The 21576-nt window shown below is 37.1% G+C and overlaps 1 protein-coding gene across 3 annotated transcripts; it reads right to left on the bottom strand.

Moving 5' to 3' along the window:
• Positions 1 to 487: 487 nt before the first annotated feature.
• Positions 488 to 21330, bottom strand: LOC129308063 (phosphoinositide phosphatase SAC3-like). 3 transcript variants are annotated; one of them, XM_054949048.1, is made up of 17 exons: positions 20487 to 21330; positions 19073 to 19277; positions 18824 to 18989; positions 17952 to 18174; positions 17607 to 17683; positions 16660 to 16847; positions 16445 to 16542; positions 15995 to 16128; positions 15772 to 15900; positions 15174 to 15534; positions 5513 to 5634; positions 4220 to 4318; positions 2229 to 2414; positions 1758 to 1822; positions 1646 to 1676; positions 1403 to 1508; positions 488 to 1116 (listed from the first exon to the last, which is right to left on the bottom strand). In XM_054949048.1, the coding sequence occupies exons 1-17, from the start codon at positions 20592 to 20594 to the stop codon at positions 1000 to 1002; spliced, it is 2415 nt and encodes an 804-aa protein (XP_054805023.1). In that variant the 5' UTR covers positions 20595 to 21330; the 3' UTR covers positions 488 to 999. The 3 variants fall into 3 exon arrangements, with proteins under 3 accessions (XP_054805023.1, XP_054805022.1, XP_054805021.1); XM_054949047.1 differs by having other exon boundaries at positions 488 to 953; positions 1034 to 1116; positions 1646 to 1822; positions 20487 to 21327; XM_054949046.1 differs by having other exon boundaries at positions 1646 to 1822; positions 20487 to 21329.
• Positions 21331 to 21576: the final 246 nt, after the last annotated feature.

Genomic DNA, 21576 nt, shown 5'->3' on the forward strand with positions numbered 1-21576 from the left:
ATATCACCGAGAGAGAAATAATATTTTTCCTTATCATTCCCACATTAGCACGATACAATTCCATCCAGTTTCACATTTAGTGCTTGTTACAATGATAAGTACCATTTGTTCATAAAATCTAGACTCTTCAAAATTTATTTGAATGGTCCATATTTAACATTTTTAATTTTGAAATGATAAGTTCATGCTTTTGAAGAAATTTGTATTTAAGATCTGCTAAAATAATAAAATATTAAAAAAATATAATAAAATATAAACCATCCAACGTTATACTGGATAGTCCAGACTTGAGCACCCCATGAGCAGCGAACGTGCTCCGGATTCGATCAATACTGGATGGATACATTTTTTGAAATGTTTGACGTTAAATTCTAATTTATCACACCTTAGCAACATGATATATATATTTTTTAATAAAAACATTACATCAGTCGAACAGGAGAGTAAGTTTGAAGGAATTAATCATTCCCACTCTTCAAGCAAGAAATAGCTCAAATATCACTGCCATAGGTAAAACCCAGAAAGCAGTTACAGAAAGTAATATTATTTAAAAGAATCGATTATCTGCAAATCTAAAAAGTAGAGCTCCAACGGGCATGGTTTATATTTACAAAAGTGCACCTACGAAGATCGTTAACCGGTTAACAGAGGATGAAAACTGAAACGATGATCTCCAGCAAAGAATAAAAAGGAGAGAATTTGTACAACCCTTTGCTATTTACTCAGCTCTACCATGTTTTCATATTTAAATTGAGATTTTTCACAATAGAGTTAATGCTGCAATCAATAGACTAAGCCTTGAGGATTTCTTTTGAGACCAGCATCTTACAGTCACAGAGAAGTCAACTTGAACGCCCCTGTTTCTTTCTTTCCTTTAAGGCTCTAACCGCTTCCTCATCATAAACTGTCTCTATTCTCTACTTAGCAGCCTCTTTTGATCAAACCCAAGTCAACTAGATGTAAATTATATATTAGTGCAAATGATCATTGTGCCAAAATTCAATGGCAAAGGGTCTGTCCATAAGTCACCCACCGTACAAAACTATCTGGAAATTCCTCTGTAACATTGGACCGTGAATTACCATATGATAACTCTGATCGAGTTTGCTCCCTTCCCTGAGAACATTAAGCGGAATTAGCTTTTCACATAAAGATGAAGTCAATACGAGAGACTTCAACTATTGTGGAACATGTTCTTACTTCGCACATACATGAACATAAACCTCAGGCACATTTTAAAAATAGTGACAAAAGAAAGTTTCCTTTTCTTCCTCATCCCAAGCCACAAAAATTAAAATAATGCAGAGTGAACCGAGACCCATGAAGGTAAGGAAGATCTATTATGGCACCAGTAACTAACTAGGAAAAATTTAGAACCTGTCCGTACAATATTGTACTATACCTTTGAGTTGGAACCACATTCACTGGAGGAAGGAGTTGTTTCTCCCATCATTCCATTGACATTGTCTGACGAACGCCCGGCTGCAGGGGAGTTGGTAATTGATGACCTGCAGCCATACATATAGGTCTTCAAATAATACACGGGGACACTTCGGAAAACATGAGGTACGGTTCAAGAAACAAGCGCATCATAATTGCAAACAGACACCCACGAATAATTATCATTTTCAATTACATTACTAACCTCTCGTACGGATCTTCCTCACATGAATTTCCTGAAGAAGAAAGCCAATCCAGGTCAACAAAGTTGGAGCAACTCAAGGAATCCCCACGGTCAGAATAGTAAATATGATCACCTTCAAGGCAGCGCTCCTTTTGCATGCCTCCAAAAAATTGTCTCTGAGGCGTTGAGGGAGTATGCCTACACAAATACACACAATAGTAGAAGAAATCACAAGCTGATTAGACAGCCAAAATGAAACAGCAACTAACTGAATGTGTCATCATGCAAACGGGCACTGAGTTTTTAACTTGTATTAGCATGGCATACAAGGCGATTAACCATTTTGATTACTAATTGCATGTTTTGTTATTGGCAAACTGCACACACATAATCACAGCAGAGGATACTGAAAAGAGGGCCTTTTATCTTAAACTAGGTTTCCACACACATAATCCAGGAAGGTCTGCCACGCGAAGACATCAATTTCAGTACAATATGATAACTACAGTAAAAATGAGAGAAAATAAAATCGACATTTTAATCTCATCAAGCATACTTTGACATGAATTACAAATTTGCATACACATTAATACAGAGTGCAGACCTATAAAAGGCTACGTCACCCTCAGAAGTTATTTCAGGAGAAGACTCGGAATGAGCGTTGTTTCCTTCTGATCCGTGAGGCAAAATTGGTCTAGAGAAATTTTCCTGCTTGGGACTTGAAGTTGGCATAGATGTAGAACTGCCATGAAGAATGCTCCCATCTGACAAGGATCTCTTGAAAAATGACCTAAAATACCAAATTTCAATGTTACTGTACAAGTTGCATCAACAAGCAACTTTGATATACATGCTTCATGACATCATGATGTCTTGAGGAAGTTCATAACGAGTTCAGAAATAATCAGCAATTCTATGAATCATGCCATTTATAAGCCCTTGTTTGCTCTCCTTCTCCCTCTTGACAGAAGATAACAGACCATGGCACATTAACTTCTGCTCATACCCTATGCAAGCTTTTCACACCTAAATTCTAGGATTTGAAGACTATCAGCACTCCTCCATCTCAGACAACAAAAGGAAATTAGAAGCCTATCTCCAAAATTACCATGGGTAAGTTTGAAATTGACATAACGGATTCTAGCTGGTCTTCTATACTATAATGTTCCCTTTGATCTTTAATATAAGTTACCTTTAACTACTTCACCAAAACCCAAAAAGTTGATTACATAATTAAAATTTGCTTTGGTTTCCATTTTTCCAATAATAAATACCATGAATTTGAAAAACATATACTCGCTCTATTCCCTCATGGGAAATTGACAAGAAGGGCCATTTTGAAATAAAGCAATTTATACTCCACAAACTCTTGGCAAATGACTTATACTTAGGACCATAAAACTCAAAGAAAGAAACCACTATAAAGGACCAGAGGGAGTGCAAATAAGATGTAAAAGAAATAATTTTCACATGTATTGTGTTACATGGGATTAGTGGATTGGATTGCTAGAAGTCGTCAGAGAATAAGAGCGAGGAGCCTGTTAGTTTGATATTACTGTCAGAAATGGTGCGTCTTGCATTGGACTTTATGCCTCTCTTTACTTTATCATTCCATTTTATCTTTATCTATTCTCTCTACTTCCTCACCATTTGAATTTGATTTTAAAATTTCTCACCCGGAATTCTCTTCAAATCAATACATCTTTCAGTCAAAAAGTTTCTATCAAGTTATTGTCTATCTGTGCATTATACAAGAAAAAATCTCGTCAAAGATAAAAAGATAAAAAATATACTAATAATATCTATTTCTCCAATCATTTGAAAAGGTGCAATCAAGATTATAAATCCAAAACTTCTTTCATTCAGGACAATAATTACCAATGTTGATAGTGTCAATAGTCATAATTTGGGTACTCTTTCTTCACATAAGCTGAGTTTTTCATTTCCCCAATTCTAAGAAAACACCGAATGCAGTAAAATACATATCCATGGCAAAGAAGCCCTGGGAAACTCAAGAAAGGAAGGCATCTTCACTGGCATTGGGAGGCATGGACAACTATATTTGAACATTTAAACACCACAAATATTTGATAGAACAATTTCAGGTAGTGAGAAACATGAAGGATCCTTTACATTCTCGGATGCTATACTTATCTTTCTAGTGTTCACGTCTTGTGCCCCCAAAACAAGCAAACTGGGCGACTCTAAGCTTCAGAAAAGGCAAAGATATTACCATGATAAAGGGGTAAAAAACATTTGGAATAGCTTAAGTACATCCATGAGACAGACGAAAAGTCAAAGTGTGTCATGTAAAAGCCTCAAGCTTATTGGATGATCAACCTACTCATTATTTCCTTGTTTGCATCCCCTAAAATAAATCCCGTGCCCCAAAAAGACGAGTTTTGTCGTTGATTCATAGCCTAGAGTTTAAAATGAAATTAGACAAACTACTATCATGCTAGACACGCTAATGGCAAACCACATCAAAAGGAAGCAATAACTAAACATGCCAATTAAGTGAAAAAGCCTGCTTAGAAATTTTTAAGATTGCCATTCCATTTTCAGAAGAAAAACATGTAAACTAGATTCAAATACCTTCCACCTTCTCCCTGTTTCCGTGAGTCATAGTGCTGATCTGAATCTAACTCCCACAGAGCAGGCTTACCATGTTGCGGCTGAAAGTGTCCCAGGAATCTGCTCCAACAAAATAGATAAGTCATCTTAAGGTGTGTGTACAGGAAACTTTACATTCACAACAACAAGCATCATCTTTTTAGGTGGTGTCAGCTTCATGGATTGCACAACGATACTGTGCTTTATCAAAACTTTACACCCACACCAAAAGAAAAAAGTACATCACTAAATTATTAGCTGCTAACGTTTGACAAAAGCTGCTACAATAACTTGAGCCATCTATTAAGATCCAATCAGAGTGCAAAAGATATCGCAGAACTAAATCGGCAATTTGAGAGATGGATTGGTAGAGGCTTGAGAATTGGTCCAGATTTTTTTAACAGCCACTTTCTCCATCCTTGTAAATAGTTAGGCAATATGTTGGTCCAAGATCAAGAGAAAAATCTCGGCAGATATCTATAGGGAAGTTGCAAGACGAATTATTAAAGGTTTTAGAATTGGCATGAACTTTTATTGCTGGTCTTGCAATTTGCAGGATGACAATGGCAAGAATAGGAGCAATTTCTTATAATTTGATTAATTGCAGATATGTTAGCCAGAAGGAAGGAGGGAAAAGCTTTATGACATTGAGAAACCATTGCCATCCTAGAGTGTCTTTGATTGAAGCACGATGCCAAAGGAAGTTATCTGTCCGTACACTTGCTTGGAAAAGACTTTTTTGTGGCTTCTCCTTAATGGTCTGAACACGGTTTCCCTTGACAAACAAGTAGAGAGGGTGAATAACCCTCGTATCAAAATCATTTAATCCTCATTTTGTTTTTGTATAGCTGTGTTTTAATATGTGTATATGTATAGCACTTTGAGGTTTTGGCATTGGAAGTTTTTAATGATGTAAGTATAAAAAATGGACCTAAACAACAGGAAGTTGTTTTAGTATAAAAAATATACCTGTCACTCTACTGCCTGCAGTTGCTTTCAAATAAAACACTCAGAAATATATCATCATTGCTGTTTGTACTTGAAATTCATATTTGCAAAGTGAATTAACATCTACGCATGCGCATGTCAAGTCTCCTACTCCCCCCCCTCCCTTTTCTAATATGATTTTCTCTTTGTTTTTCATATTTAAAAACCTCAAGCGAGACAGATAGAGGGAGAGAAAAAGAGAACAAGCTAAATGAAAGATATGTGGGAAATAATATAACAAGGAGGCACAATAGAAATCAAAGAAAATATATATGACTTCACACATACACATTGATTGCATCTTGTTTCTCAGCATCCATGTAAGCATTGCTGTAATAGCGTTGAAGAGTCCTAAAAAACTCTTGAGATTGTGTTGCAGCTCTCCACTGGCCCCTCCTCTCAGAGAATATCTAGAAAGAGAAAAAAAATTCACAAAAAGATTATCAGAAGTTAAATTGCAACTATGCCGTAACAAAGTACTAGCCAAATCAATAGCCATTCTCAATAATAGGACCCCATGACCACTCTAATCTTCCAGTTAAATGGTAAAATGGTAAGGCACACAAGAATGTGCAAACCAATTTCATCACAACTTTCAGCAAACCTCATGACCACAGTTTCTCAGCCCATTAAATGGTAAAGTGGTATGACAGACAAGAATGTGCAAACCAATTCAGAAAAGATGCTTGACAAAAAGTCTCCACGATCAACACTACTCAGCTCAATCAATGGTAAAGAGGCATGACAGACAAGAATGTGGAGACCAATTCGATCACAACTCTCAATTAAAAAAAGAAAAAACCTTTCACCCCTGCCACTCTGCCCGTTAAAATGTGAAGTTGTAACAGGAATGAGAAACAAGAAACAAGAAACAAAGAAAAACCAAAAGATTGGCCACCTTACCCTCATGAAAACTAAGCTAACTCCAATATCCTAAAATCATGCTGCAGGATGATGATATGTAGAGAATAAATAAAGAGTAGTTAGTTAGTTAGGGGTTAGTTAGATTCCGTTAGAATAAGGGGATGAAGGAGCCTATATAAGGGATCCTAAGTGCAGTCAGACATTATGCTAAATTGAAAATACAGAACATAGTTTAGTTCTCCCTATTTTCTATTTCCCTTTCTCTCTCGTCTAACTCCGCCTATGTTTATAGCCGGTCCCAAGCCCGGGTAAAGGAGGAGGGTTGTGTTAGGCCATCAACAGCCAATGTAAAAATTTGTTGAATCTATCATGAACATGGACAATAGACGTTATAATGTTAATGCTAGGCCGTTGCCCGTAAGTAACGCGCTGCATGGCTCGAGTATAGTGATAAGTGAGTTAGAGCCGCTGCATCGGCGCCCGGATGTAGTGTTAAATGAGCAAGGGCTACCGCGTCATTCTGGACGCACGCGGCTAAAGAAGTTAGTCCATAAGAGCAAAATTAGATTTGGTACTTGGAATGTTGGGACATTAAATTGTAAATCTGTAGAGGTTGTAGGGGTTATGATTCAAAGGAAAATCAATATCCTTTGCTTGCAAGAAACAAAATGGCGTGGAGAAGAAGCTAAGGATATTCAAGGTTTCAAACTTTGGTATACAGGAAAAGTAAGTGCACGCAATGGAGTAGGCATCATTATAGATAAGGAGTGGAAGAAGAACGTTGTAGAAGTTAGCAGAATTGGAGACAGAATTATTTCTTTAAAAATGATAATTGGACGTGAGACTGTTAATATTGTTAGCGCTTATGCGCCGCAAGTCGGGACAGAAGCCAGTCTTAAGGAATTATTTTGGGAGGATCTGGAGGGGTTGATTCGACACATACCACAGAGTGAAAAGATTTTTATTGGAGGAGACTTTAATGGGCATGTCGGGAGGGAAGCTGGTCAGTATGCGAGGGTGCATGGTGGTTTTGGTTTTGGAGAGCTAAACAATGAAGGGCAAACTCTTCTTGATTTCTCATTGGCGTATGATTTTAAGATTGCCAACACTTGTTTCAAGAAGAGAGATGAGCATCTCATCACCTACAAAAGTGGAGCCTCAAGGTCGCAGATTGATTTTCTTTTGGTTAGGAACACAGATAGAAAACTTTGTAAAAATTGTAAGGTGATCCCTGGAGATGCTGTAACGACACAACATAGGGTCCTAGTCCTTGATGTGTGTATTATGAGTAAAATCCAAAAACGTCGACAAGTAGTAACACCAAGGATTAGGTGGTGGCAATTAAAAGGTGAGAAGCAAGATATTTTCAAGCGAAATCTTTTGGATAAAGGAATTTGGGATTCTCAGGGAAGTGCTAACATCATATGGGAGGATATGGCTAAAAAGATACGGGAGGTTGCAAAAGTAGTTTTGGGAGAATCGAAAGGTTTGGTCCGAGAGATAAGGAGTCTTGGTGGTGGAATAATAGTGTACAGGACAAAATCAAGTATAAGAAGAACTGTTTTAAAGCCATACATTTGTGTAACAATGAGGAAAATTGGGAGAGGTACCGTATGGCTAAGAAGGAAACTAAGAGAGCTGTGGGTGAAGCTCGTTCTAAAGCTTTTGAAGAATTTTATAAGAACCTTGAGACGAAGGAAGGAGAGCAAAATATTTATAAGATTGCCAAGAGTAGGGAAAGAAAATCAAGAGATCTAGAACAGGTAAGGTGTATTAAGGATGAAGAGGGAAGAATTTTAGTTACAGATGATGAAATTAAAAATAGATGGGAGACTTATTTTTCTAAACTTTTCAATGATGGAGAGGATTCATCTAGTAACTTGGAGGATTTAGTAACTGGTGAAGGAGAACAAAATTTGTCATTCTATCGAAAAATACGTGATAAGGAGGTAAAGGAAGCTCTTAAAAAATGGCAAATGGTAGAGCTAACGGACCTGATTGTATATCTATCGAAGCGTGGAAATGTTTAGGTGAAGAAGGGGTGAGATGGTTAACTAAGTTATTTAATGTGATTTTACGGTCCAAGAAAATGCCTGATGAGTGGAGGAGAAGTACATTAATTCCTATTTATAAAAATAAAGGAGATATTCAGAATTGTACTAACTATAGAGGGATTAAACTCATGAGCCACACAATGAAATTGTGGGAGAAAGTAATTGAGCACAGGTTGAGATTGGAGACAAGTATTTCTGAGAATCAATTTGGTTTTATGCCAGGTAGATCAACTACAGAGGCGATTTATCTACTAAGGGGATTAATGGAAAAGTATCGTTGTAAAGATAAAGATCTACACATGGTTTTTATTGATTTGGAAAAAGCTTATGACCGTATACCAAGAGAAGTGCTTTGGAAAGCGTTGGAAAAAAAGGGAGTACGGATTGCTTATATTAAAGCCATACAAGATATGTATGAGGGGGTAAAAACTAGTATAAGAACGCCTAGTGGTCAAACAAAGGATTTTCCTATAAAGATTGGACTACATCAGGGATCATCTCTGAGTCCTTATTTGTTCAACTTGATTTTAAATGTTTTGACGGAACATATTCAAGAGGAAATCCCGAAATGTATGCTCTTCGCGGATGATATAGTTCTTATAGCAGAGACAAGAGAAGAGGTTAATTGCAAACTTGAGTTATGGAGGAGGACATTGGAGTCGAAAGGTTTTCGTCTGAGTAGAAGTAAGACGGAATATTTATATTGTAAATTTGATAAAGGACTATTCGAAAATAATTTGGAAGTGAAATTGGGAGATCAAATTATACCTCAAGTGGAAAAGTTTAGATATTTGGGAGCCATTATTCAAAATGATGGCGAAATCAGTGGAGATATTTCACATAGAATTCAAGCTGGGTGGTTTAATTGGAGAAAAGCTAAAGGAGTTATTTGTGACCGTAAGGTGCCTAATAAACTTAAAGGAAAGTTTTATCGTACTGCTATCAGACCGGCAATGTTATATAGTAGTGAATGCTGGGCTCTAACGGGACAGCAAGAGCATAAAGTTGGAGTAGCAGAGATGAGAATGTTACGATGGATGTGCGGACATACACGTAAAGATAAAATTCGAAATGAGCACATACGTGAAAAAGTGAGGGTGGCACCTATTGAGGAAAAAATGGTAGAAAATCGGTTGAGATGGTTTGGGCATGTACAAAGAAGACCAAGGGAGGCACCAGTGAGAAGAGTGGAACATATAACTTTGAGTCCGATTAAGAGAGGTAGAGGAAGGCCTAAGAGAACACTCTTGGAAGTTGTTGAACGTGATCTCTTAATTAATAATATTTCTAAAAGCTTAATAAATGATAGAGCACAATGGCGTCTTGCAATCCATGTAGCCGACCCCACCTAGTGGGATAAAGGCTTGTTGTTGTTGTTGTTGTTCTCTCTCGTCTCTTATCTCTTCCTCTCTCTTTCCTATCTTCTCTTTTTTCTTCTCTTTCCTTCTCTTTCACTCCTTTGTGTTTCTCTTTCTCTTCTTTCAACCATAACAGTGGTATCCAAAGCCATTCTTTCCTCCCTCATATGCCCATCACCCGCTCCCAATCAAAGATGGCCGACCAACCTGATACAAGACTTCAGATTGTTGAAAACCAGATTGAAGCACTCACTGCCCAAAAAGCACAGCTTGTTTGCACTGTTGATAATTCTCAAAATCGTAGAGGGTCCTCTCCCAACAATAGAGGCAGCATCCATCAACCCAAACCAGAATTTTCAAGATTCCAGATACATGACGTACTTGGGTGGGTTTTGAAGTGCAAACATTATTTTCATTTAGATAAAACACCTGATTCTTGGAAGGTTACTGTGGCAAGTATTTACTTGAACGCAAAGGCATTTCATTGGCATCGATCTTTCAAGCAATTGAAACAGGGCAAACAGCTTTCTTGAGAAGATTATGTGGAAGCCATTAAAGCTCGTTTCCAAGAAGAAGATGCTTGTGTCATGCAGTGAGACCAATGAAGCCCATTACTCTACAAGATGCACACAGTCTTGGCTGCTTACAAGAAATAGATCTCCAAAAGGTAGCAAAGGCAAACTCATGGCAAAAAACATCTTCGTCTAGGCTTTGTTGGAGATTCTTGGGTGTCTTCGCACCCTTCAAACAGCTGGGCATTGAGCAAAAGGAAAGTCTTGAGTGTTGGGTCCCATCCATTAAAGTTGAAAATGACTAAAACACCCTCTATTGGATCTATCTTGTCGAGTTCAGCATCTAACACACAAGTTTCTTTTCTCTCTTCGTATAAAGAGGCAACTTCTGGTGTGAAAATATTGAACCCAGAAAAAGCAAAGCACAGAGCCCGAAATATTTGTCTCTTCTATCATCAAAAGTGCTGCAAAGATGGGTTTTCCTTTGGGTTCCCATGCTTGGATAATTTTCAAGATGAAAGGTCAAAACCCCAGCCATAAGACAGGTGGCATTTTCAGAAACAAAAGCTGTGTGAATTTCCTTTCATAGGCTTAAAGGTTCTTTGAAACTAGGTTACTCATGTTGGGCTGTACAAGGTGATAGGGATGTTAGACAAAATATTAAATAAAAGGGCTGGATGGAAGCAAGGATGATTATCACAAGAATATTGGCTTAGTGGAGAAGCTTGCCTAATAAAGAAGCAACTTGGACGTCTTAGTTTAATTTTCAAAGGCAGCTTCCGGATTTTCCCATCTCTAACCCTTGAAATAAATAAATAAAGAATAGTTAGTTAGTTGGGGATTAGTTAGATTCTATTAGAATTAGGGAATGAAGGAGCCTATATAAGGGATCCTAAGTGTAGTTAGACATTATGCTAAATTGAAAATACAAAACATAGTTCTGTTCTCCCTATTCTCTGCTTCCCTTTCTCTTTCATCTCTTATTTTCTCTTCTTTCTTCCTCTTTCCTTCTCTTTCACTCCTCTGTTTCTCTCTCTCTTCTTTAAACCATAACAATTGACATAAGGTGAAAATATAGTGCATATTATTTGTAGTCAGTGGGAGTAACCCACCCAACTAACATTCTTACAAATGATAATGAAACAAACATGCATAAATCTACTACCAAAGTACCTTAAACAAAGGTAACACAACTAAAGCATCTATCTTATACATCATAATTAGTTAAGAAATGTGGTCAATCCCTAAACAAATTTATTTGGAGATGAATAAAGAGAACTTCTGATAGAGGTTGAAGGGAAATAGAGATAGAGAGAGAGAGAGAGAGAAGAACAGAAATATCATTTACCATACCCTATTACAACCTTGAGACCCTATTTATAGATAACATATCTAAATTCCCAAACTACCCTTAAATCCCCTAATTACCCTTACTATTCACAATTCCCACGTAGTAATATACTCCCCCGCTTAGAAGAGATCCTTGTCCTCAAGGATTAGTACAAAGATGGAAGGTAAAACACTTATCTAAAATATGACCCCTCTCTTTCCCTCTATTTTTTTACTAGACCTTAAGTCGCTACAACTTAATTTGAAAACAAAATTAATGGACATCAAAAGCCTAAGCACACAATAGTACTCCTTCAATCCAAAAGCCCATTGTCACCCTCCATATAGGATTGTTGATGCTAAAAACCAATAAGTAGAGGATCCGCAATTGTTTGACGGCTCCATACTTCACCCACCATAAACCCATTTTCAGCCCAACTTCACAAAACTCACTAGACTCATGTTGGTTAACTATTACCCTAGCATGAGAATTGTTGACTACATAAACTATTGGATCAAGTTGCAAAGGCCTGAGTTCATTGCCCTTAGTTACCCAAAATATATTAGATGGGATTTCCTTGTTGTCATGTGGGGAACATTTGAAGGAAACCTACAATACAACTGGAATTAGTAGCAATAAACAATTTAATCGTGGAAGCACAATCACAGATGCTCCCCACAGAAGTAGATTCGATAAACTTGAAAGAAAACTCAAGACCCATGACATCCAGGCCCATGATACTGGTATGTGTCCATATTGGGGACTCGAAACCCATATCTCCAAGCATCCACGCCACTTCAACAACCCTCTGCAAGCAGAATCATCAACCATGTAGAAGAATTCCTTTTGAACAATCCAGAATGGTGAGATCGCAAACTCGAGTATGATTGTGCATTGCTTCGAAGGACTATTAATCCCCCTTAGCCTAAGTTCGAAGTGATTTGGGGATGTATCCTGTTCATATCAGGACGTGGAGGGACCTCAAAGCCAAGAGGAAATTCAAGAAACATACCCCTACTCGACCCAAATGCAAAACTAGTATTGTCTGTGATGAGTTGGTCTTTGCCTTCATAAACTGATATCCCGCCTTCAGCATTGTGGGCATAATTTCTAAAGCAAACCAAAGATGTGAATAACTCCAACAATTGATGCAAAGGTTGTGCCAGTACAATGAGAGATCCCAGCAAGGTTGCTTGGCCATGAAATGGGAGCAATAATTTGTGTATGGTTGTTATCACACATGAAGTCAGAGAACTATTCGACATCTTTGCCACTCTATCTCTCTCTATCTATTCGCTATCTTGCTTCTTCTAGTTCGTCATGATGTCTCTCAAAACATCATTCACCTTCAAGGCATCGACATCCCCTATTTCAACTCATTGGTCCTTCATCTCCACGTCAACAAGGGTGAGTTTCGAATGGATATCAAACTTTTCGGCAACTCTCTCTTCCTTATCTTCGTCTTTCACATTTGATTCTCGTTGTTGTGTGTACTCATTCAAGGCTAAAACATGTTTCAACTGTCCTGACCTCAGAAGCACCAATACGTGAAAATGGCCGGTGTGTCTGTGTCGGATACGTATCCGACACGGACACGCGTTCAGGACGCGGAAACGCCGCGTCCCTTTTCCCAGTTTCCGGCGGACACGGGTGAATGCGGGTCGAGACGGGTTGACATGGGCGACGCGGGCGGAGAAGCGAAACTTTGCATTTTTCACTTCTTTTTACTCAGTCCCAACTCCAGAAACCCGTTGCCCTAGGATTCTCAGCTCCAGTCGACCCTTTTCTTGCGTTTGCTGCTCTGTCACTTGCTGCCTCATCGACCGTCATCGTTCTTCAACTCTGCATTTTCACTTCTCACTTCGCACGCTACCTCACCGTCTGAACTCTACCTCAGCGCCTTCGACAGTCGACGTTCTTCCATCTTCAACTATTAATCTTGGTAATTTATCTTTAGTTCTTCAGTCTTCACGTATTGGTGCCTATCTACCTGAGCGACTCTTCTGCTCTTCACTTCTTTTACTCTTCTGCGCTGAGCCTTGGATATATATTGATATTATTACATTATTGGTTAATCAATATTTATTACTTAATTTCACTGCTGAACGAAGAGAGAGAGAGGCAGAGCAACCTGATCAAGTTTTCTAATTTAATACTAAATTATTGATTTATTTTTTTTATTTAGATGGATTATATTTGCTGAGTTAAATATTGATTTATTTTAAATTATATTTTTAGACATCCAAATATTTAATATTTAATTATTTATATAGCCGTACCCGTATCCTAAAATTTTAAAAAATAGCCGTGTCCGCGTATCGTATTGTATCGTACCCGATACTCGTACCCGTATCGGTGCTTCTTAGGTCCTGACTCTGTGACGAGCTGACTATTGTGAGAATTGTTTTTTAGTGACTAAAGGCTAAATAGGATAGCTGTAGTAGATGCAGACCTCATCACTATTGAATGAGGGTGTGAAAGGTTACGTAGTGGTGTGTTAAATGGTTCACCCATAGTGACCATAAAGGGGTGCAAGGGCTGGTTGGCAATCAAAGAGAGCTCAGCTGAGAGTGCACTCATCCGTTTAGAAAGTTGAGTCATGGTTTGCTTAATCTCCATAAAGTCATGAGTGTGCTAGTCTAACATCTACTAGTCGCATTAAAGCAAAGTTGATTACACCTCCAAACGATAGTTGAGGGCATCAACATGATTAGAGGATCGAATCTCCAGTGGCTCCTCCATGGCTAGAGAGGAGGCTCTGATACCTTTGATAGAGATAGAAGGGGGGAGAGAGAGAGAATATAAATATCATTCACCATACCCTATTACAACCTTAAGACCTTATTTATAGATAATATAACTAAATACCCAAACTACACTTAAGTACTGCTCAGCAGTTTTTTTAGGATGTAATGGAATGAAATGGGATGGCTAAAAGTTTTATATCATTTTTTGGGAAAATTTTTTAAAGGAGAGTGAAATAGCCTTCCAAGCCATCCTAAGCTCATTTTTTCTGACCCCTAAATTGGGAAGGTCGAGGATGGAATTGTTTGATATAAACAACACTATTGAAATAATTATCCTCATCCTTCTCACCCCCTCACTCTTTCACTCCCTTTCACCCTAATACTAAAAAACATAATTATATATAATTCAAAATTCAAATCTATTAATTTTATAATAATTTTTAGATAATTATTAAATAAAATCGTTCATTCTTCTAATAGAAATGGTAGAAAATTGTTCGAGATGATTCGAACGTGTACAAAGAAGACCACAGGAGACACTTGTGAGAAGAGTGGAACAAATGACCTTGAGCCCTGTTAAGAAAGGTAGAGAAAGACTGAAGAGAACATTTTTGAAAATTATTGAGCGAGATCTTTTAATTAACAATATTTTTAAAATTTTAATAAATGATAAAGCACAATGGCGTCATAAAATCCATGTAGCTGACCCCATCTAGTGGGATAAGGCTTGTGTTGTTCATTCTTCTGATAAAACTTCCAAACAATGGAAAGATTCATTCCATTCTACTCCATCCCACTCCACTTCATTCCATTCCATTAATGACCGTTCATTTTCATTCCATCATATATTCTCCAACATACCCTTAAACCCACTAATTTCCCTAATTACGCTTACTATTCTCAATTCCCATGTATCAACTTCTTTCCTTTTGTGTCCCTTTCTCTCTTCTACTACAATTTCCTTCATTTATCCCCAAAGAACAAAATTTCATTACCAAACCAATGACGTTAAAGATCACTGCATGCATCACTAAGGTCACTATGAAAATAAAATAACATATAACCAAAGCTATCACAAGATCACCTTGTTGTGTGCAGCAGAACCACCATACTGATGTGCAAGTGTGTCTCCCATCCGCTCATAAAACCCCATCAAATCATCAGCTACCGGGTCATTAAGGTCAATTTTTGGGTTGTCAATAATACCCAGAGCATGGAGCTGGTGGCCAAGAGCAGCCAACCCATATGCATATTGTGCAACATTTGTGCGGTCTAAACAGTCTATGCAATTGGTCCTCAGCACCCCCCTCTGAAACATGGGTGGCTTGACAAAATGATTTCCATTAGCAACATTATTTACTTCACTTGGTTTTCTCTCTAGATTACTAGCATCATCATTATCATTGTCAAAAAGTCCTGGTGAAGAGCTTCCCGTATCAATTTTGCTGGATGCAAACCTTGAAGTCAGTAAACAAGAGACAACAATTGCAAAAACTTGAGGTACTAGTACTACGCCTCCATGAAACATACCTTGTTATTAACATTGCTCAAGGTCAATGAAAAAATCCATATCATTGTTTGTTCTTATCTTTTTCTCAAGCCATTTTACAAGTTCAAGTCTAAATGAGGCAAATCTTACAAATAGCTAAAAAAAAGTCATTGTAATCACATGATGAACTTACTATATAGATAGGCATCTTAAAGATTCCTCAGGTCTCAGGGTTGGTGTCACTTGGCAATAAAGAAAACCCGTTAATGTCAATGCATATGCAGCCACTTTGCCCAGAAGTAGCAAGACATTTGCAGATTTGCTGGGAGGAGAAAGGAAAAATAGTTTTCAATCAACTACCTTAGAGTGCACATGATTTTTCTGGGGACGATCAATATATATTAAAAGCCATCTACCTCTGAAAATGTTTATGCAGATCCCAGTGAAGGAATCTAAGCCGGTTCTCCTCAGATAAGTCTTTGTTGATGAAATCAATTGCATTAGCGAACTCCGAACGGAGTATGGACTCACGAGGCTTCTTTTCACGGGTCTGTTGGATAAAATATGCAATAGCAATCAACAAAGATTCGCATAATAAATGAAACATACAAAACGATAGATAGTACATCCCATGAGCAGAACTTGCACTCTGTCATTAGGAAACCAGTCCAAGAGATTATAATATATGCCAACTTCCTCTGTGCATAAGATGATGAGATGGTAACCAATATAAAAGAAAACTTCATCTTCTTTTTTTTTTTGGCCAAAAGAAAATTCCATCTTGAGGGAATAGTAAGATAACATGTCAAATAAATTAGGGAAATTAAGACCATTTCCTTTTTTTTTTTAAAAAAAAGGAACATTACCTTTATTAAATTCAAAATTATTATGGGATTCCCATATCTTTTGACAAGATTTTCGAAGTGCAGTCTAGTGGCTTGAAAATTCTGATCTTTCTTTGACACTGCAAAAGAAGAACAATTGACTCAATGGGCGAACAAATAGATAATCATGAACTGATGCCCAACAAAGTAGAAAAGATAAGACATGAACGAACTCCGGATAATTACTGAAGACATACATATAATATCAGGTTTCAGATTTAAACGTGAAGTTTCCTGCGACCAGAAAAGAGGGATTGAACCACGGTTCTGGACGACAGAACTTATTTGGACAGGAACACCTTGAGGAACATCCTCAAACACAATTTGTTCTGTCTCAACATCATTAGCTACTCTGCCCTTCTCATTAACGCCTCGTCTCAAATACCTACATAAAATAACCAAGTGAAGCTGGCAATTGCACGCATAACACTGCAAACATGGATGCACTGTTTTTATTTGATCAACTTGAAATTTAAATAATAAATATTTAAACAAGGATTAGAATCTTTGTATTGAAAGTTTGAAGTGTTATATTTGTAGTGGTCAAGAATACTTTGCCATTAAAGGCATTGTATCTAACAGTTATTCATGAACTATGGAGACAACACACTATGCTTGATTTAAAAAAGAAAAAAAAAATCTTCCCACGAAAACCCTCTTTCTATGGATCTGACTTTTGACCCAAGAAAGAGATTAAACAAACAGCTTATTAAACTGAGCCCAATTTTCCACCCAAGGCAAACCTCCTGTTTTTGCCATCCTTTTAGCCAAGCATAGTGAATAGATGATGTCAGTAGTCAGTGCTCAAACGCAACTAACTGAGTGAAAATCTCGAAAGAAAAATTATTCTTCATTTAGAAATTTCCTATAAACAAAATTTAGCAACTGATTTCATGTGTAATTTTATAGCATGCCTGTTCTCTATTCAAACAAAGTTAAACAAGTGCAACTTTGTATCATCTTCAACACAGAGATATAAATCATCATAGAGGCTACTTCAAAGACTAGGCAACTTTTTATAGCCGCATCATCATTAATCAACTGAAGCACATGTAACAAAAAAATTATATTAGCAAACAACATAAATCATAATGGATAACAGAGATTCGAACTTGAAGCATTTAAGGGGATGGAATTTCCATACCTAGTGCCAGCATAATGGCGTGAACGTCTTGAAATGAGGGTTAGTAAGAACTCCCGTCCAGCTACTGTGAACGTGCCCTAACACAGCCACCAGATAAACATGAGATGTTCAATCTTGGACTGACAAAACAGCTACTTCAATTTAGCAGTAAATAATAGTGAATAAGGCAATTAGTCAATGAACAAATGTAGAATTCAATTCAGAAAGATAGTCTCAGAAGACAGTTCATCCTGATATGTTACATTGATAACAAAAAAGCACAAATTGTTTAACTGTTGCCACTCCAAAAAGATTATGACTATCAGATTACTCAGTGTCAGAGGCCCAAGAGCCATCCATTCTCACCTGTTTAAAAAAGCCATACACTAATGCCACAGTCCAGAGAGTATTTTGGAGATGGTTCCTGATTCCCCTAGTCAAGAACTCATTCCAAACAAACATGGTCTCATAAAGAACATGACCAGTTTCATTATGGCATAAGTTATTTTGAAGACTACGCATAATGTGGTATGAGTAGCTGAAAAAGAAGTCCTTCGTAAGGTCAACCATGCATAGGAGCTTCTTGTATCTAAAATGCCAATACAAAAGGATATAATTAAAACAAAATTGACAGAGTTTATAACAATAAAATTGACATAAGGCTAAAATAGCAACAAGCATTTAGAATAATACTGCCTTCTCATTAATTTGTACTGTGTTCCATCATTGTCAAATTCTAATAAAAACCAGGAATCCATCAACAAATCTAAGAACCCTTTGAGATAAGATTTTTATGTTCCAGTCAACCATAAGATAAGAAATTGTTAATATGGGAACTCTGATATTTATCTTATCTTTGAACATTAAAAGAAACAGTGAAGTGAAAATAATTTAAAATCAGTCAAAGGTTGAGAAGATCATTAGCAATGCATATATGTAGAAACACAACAAAAATTTTCCTCTTTTAAACTGTCAAGTAAAAGAACAGAGAGAATCAGCATTGAGAATGAATCAAAATAAATGCAAAGAGATATTGAGCTTCCCTTGGGCAAACATTCAGGTTTTATTTAATTTATGCTTGATATGTCATTTTAGGTTTTAGTACTTTCTTTTTTTGGCACTAGAGGTTTTTGGGAGAATTTTTATCTTCCTTCTTTGTTTTAGAATTTTAACCTTTCCTCAACAGAAGTTCTTTTGCTATTAAAAAAGAAATGGGAAACATGTGAATTTGTAACAACCTGTTTTCATTTCCAGAATCGGCAATGCTAGATTGAACTGAAGAATTTGGGAGTGGTATCATCGTACTCTTTGATATGGCATATACCGTGTGACCACAGATTGCACCAATTTGCCTTCTTTTTGTGATAAGCAGCATGTAGTACGGCCCTAAAAATTTGATGAACCCTAAAAGCAGAGGAGCAGAATGAGTTAAGAAGGGATAGTTTGTCAAGGAACACAACTGAACTAGACGTCATGAATCAACTTACCAACAATTCCATAGCAAGTTGTAACAAATTTCAATCCACCCGTGGCCTTGTTCCCTTCATGTACCCGCCTCAACAAGTCAGAACATTGCTCCTCTGTATATGTTGTAGAATCTTCACATAGGTTTAGCTCAGAAGGCTCTAGACGGTCAATCTTCAGCACTCTCCAATACGTCCTACTTTTGTCCCTTCCTATCATGTAAAAGTTCTGTGACATGAAAATAAACAAACACACAAGGTAAAAATACTTCACAAAATAAATACTGCATTTTTAGAGACAGTCCAATCTTGCAACATGATATTGCACAAAAGGTTCACCCAACTTAATATGCACTAAAGATATTGGCATTATGATTCACGCTGCAAACAGTCTAGAGCATGAACTTGAGCTGGTGGAACGCCAGATTCATGGAAGGGAAAACTCAACGAAGGTGCAAATAAACTAGGAAGGAAGCATCCAGAGTGGCATTCCACATGCAAAGAGACAGAATGTCCATGCAGCAACATTCGGAGAAGAGAGAGCCATTTAATTAAAATTCCAGTGGGGAAGCTTTTAAAGTTCAATCAAAACATGAAATAGGATCATGAAGGTGAGTAGTTCTGCCTTCTTTGCCAAACTAAATTTTATACTACCCCATCCATAATATAAGGTGAAGTTTGAAAGCTTTTTAGTTTCTTAATATAAGGCAAATTTAGAGTAATTAATGCTTTTTTCCAATTTTATCCCTTGTTTATTTATTGTCAATTGAATTCCCAAGCAACAATTTATTATGGTTATCAATTGCAAATAAAGGTGAATTGGAAAGTTACATATTTTTTAACAATTTTAAGGATATAACTAGCATTTCTTAATAATCATGGAGCTAGCTAACTTCGCCTTATATTAAAAGAATAGGAGTAAAGTATAGTAGTAAAAAAAATGATTGTAGGGAAATACAAGGAGTCACCAGTTAGTCTCATGATTTTTCTAGAGAAACCCAACACTGCAAGTTGAGTCATTTATGATATGCGTGAGTGCGGAGTAGCAAGGAGAATAAATACACTGGCATGTTTAAGATCCACGAAAACATATTTCATCATTAAATATGCTTATATAAGCAACATAAAAGGTACGTTGATCATATGATCTGCAGGCAGGATTACCATAGTCCGACATTTGGTCAGATACAGGAGACAACAATGGCATATTTTTCCAAGGTACAAAGGGAATGTATTTATATATGAAAGTTATAAAATGAACAATGTTGTGAAATTATTTTGCAGGAAAACATAAAACAACACAATGTTTTCAGATGAAATAATGGTCATGACAAATAGATCTCCCTTAAAATTGCAGCATCTCCCTTAAAATTGCAGCAGAAAAACCTATAACTTAAGTTATCAAAAAATGGAAGAAGACAAAGAAAAGAAGGCATACCGATCGAGTCTCATAGAGCCTAAATTTCTGCATACAGGCATTTGCAGGAGGATGGAGCTCGTCTGCCCCGGAAGGAAAGTGAGAAGGCTGATTCTCTGACGAACCCATGACTTTTTTTATTTCTATTTTTTCCCCAATTCAAAACTCAGATCCCCGAGCCTCAGGCTCAGGGAAAATATCAAAACGGCATGCAAAGCTAAGCAATTACAAAATTCAGAATCACATAATTTGAGCCATAATGCCCACAACCCAAATGTAAAATCATATCTTGAACTGTAGGCTGCTTCAAATACAGCATTATCTTCCAAAATATGTTAAAATCATCGAGCTCCCTTTATCACAACTCCTCCTCCTCCCCCTCCTTGTCCTACCAGGACCACCACCACCCCCTTCTGCTGTTTGTGGCTGTGGCAGCTATTTGCTTTAACCTACCCCCCACTGATCCTCACTCAAACTCAGCGCGAATCCTAATAAACAGATCGAATAATTTTCAGTTCAATTCAACAAGAGAAACTGCAAATTGCCGGTAATATTTTGGACGTGCAATGGTAGGCTCACAGAGACGAAAACCGGTGGAGGATTTCAAAATGAAAGCTTTACATGTGGGATTGAACGAGGTACGAGGGAAAGATCAACCAAGGGAAACCAAAGAGAAGATTTGGGAGGAATGGCAGTGGGTGAAGCAACGGAGACAGGAAGAAGAGCAGCTAATAATTGATTCATTTCTATCTTTATTGCAATGTACAAGTTTTCTAAATTTTTCTCAACGAACGAGAAGCCCAGATCCAAATATCTTTCTTATTAATCAAATCAAAACCACAACTTCGCATCTACACATTTTAAAAAAACGAAAATAAATTTACAAATACATGTCTCTAACAGTCTAACTCTTAACATGTGAAATTATTTATTACCTAGCTTGCTTTGCAAACATGGTAAAGAAAAATTATGTAACAATAATTAGGTTAGATTTTTTTACATTGTTGTACTATTTTATTTATTTAAATAATTAAATAATAGTAATAACTAATAATTCTACGACCGACGTAAACGCGAAAGGTGTCACCCATAACCTGTCACGAACGCTTCT

Source organism: Prosopis cineraria, unplaced genomic scaffold (genome assembly GCF_029017545.1).
Source record: "Prosopis cineraria cultivar Desert tree isolate PC_DT_omini unplaced genomic scaffold, ASM2901754v1 PC4, whole genome shotgun sequence".
Classification (NCBI taxonomy): domain Eukaryota; kingdom Viridiplantae; phylum Streptophyta; class Magnoliopsida; order Fabales; family Fabaceae; genus Prosopis; species Prosopis cineraria.

Excerpts from the sequence above, each read along its gene's own strand:
- LOC129308063 (XM_054949046.1), bottom strand. The coding sequence starts at position 20,594 with ATGGGTTCGTCAGAGAATCAGCCTTCTCACTTTCCTTCCGGGGCAGAC. Across the intron at positions 17,684-17,951 it reads TGTATGGCTTTTTTAAACAG|GGCACGTTCACAGTAGCTGG; the intron begins GTGAGAATGGAT and ends TGGCTGTGTTAG. Across the intron at positions 4,319-5,512 it reads AAACAAGATGCAATCAATGT|ATTCCTGGGACACTTTCAGC; the intron begins GTATGTGTGAAG and ends TTGTTGGAGCAG.